Source organism: Myotis davidii, unplaced genomic scaffold (assembly GCF_000327345.1).
Source record: "Myotis davidii unplaced genomic scaffold, ASM32734v1 scaffold2100, whole genome shotgun sequence".
NCBI lineage: Eukaryota > Metazoa > Chordata > Mammalia > Chiroptera > Vespertilionidae > Myotis > Myotis davidii.
Window position 1 is genome coordinate 283,488 of NW_006292458.1, and position 581 is coordinate 284,068.

General features: G+C 58.2%; 1 protein-coding gene across 1 annotated transcript in view; it reads right to left on the reverse strand.

Annotated features, from left to right (window-relative positions):
- The window catches only part of SCAF1 (SR-related CTD-associated factor 1), a 15,877-nt gene that overhangs the window by 5,440 nt on the left and 9,856 nt on the right, over positions 1-581 (reverse strand). Inside the window, exon 11 of the mRNA XM_015565446.1 lies at positions 240-368. Within this exon, the coding sequence (XP_015420932.1) occupies positions 240-368 (129 nt within the window). The remainder of the gene's footprint in view (positions 1-239; positions 369-581) is intronic.

Below are 581 nucleotides of genomic sequence, written 5' to 3' on the forward strand. Positions count from 1 at the left end.
CACCTGGACTGCTGAGCACAGCCTGGGACTAGGAATGCCCCCCAATGTCCAGGCCAATGTCCCTACTTATCCCGATGCCAGCAGAACGGGCCCAGGTGGGCTTGAGACCTTGTCACCCTCCTCACCTTGCAGACTGACCCCCCATCCCTCAGTCTCCCCCTCTGCGCACATCTGTCTGCACTCCTGTCTCTGCGTCGCGTCCTCCGCCCACCTCCGTGTCTGTCCCCCTCTGGGCCCACCTTGTGGACGGCCTTCCTCAGGATGTCCTTGTACTCCTCCTTGGTGATGTCCTTCTTCTGATAGTACGGCTTGATGGCCAGCTTCACCTCCTCCACCGCCCGCTCCTGTGTGTGCAGCTTCTTCAGGTACTGGCGACAGTGGCGGGGGGAAGGGGACAGCAAGGGGCGGGGGGGTCCCTCGGGAGATAGGCTGCTGGACCTTAACAAAAAGCATCCTGAACTGACCAAAAAGGTAACGGCCCGAGGTCTGGGAGGAGGAGCCAGATGGAAAACCTGTTTGTATTTGCCCAGCATCTATTCTTCCTTCCTTCCTCTAGAAAATGCTCGATTTTTGTTTGTCAA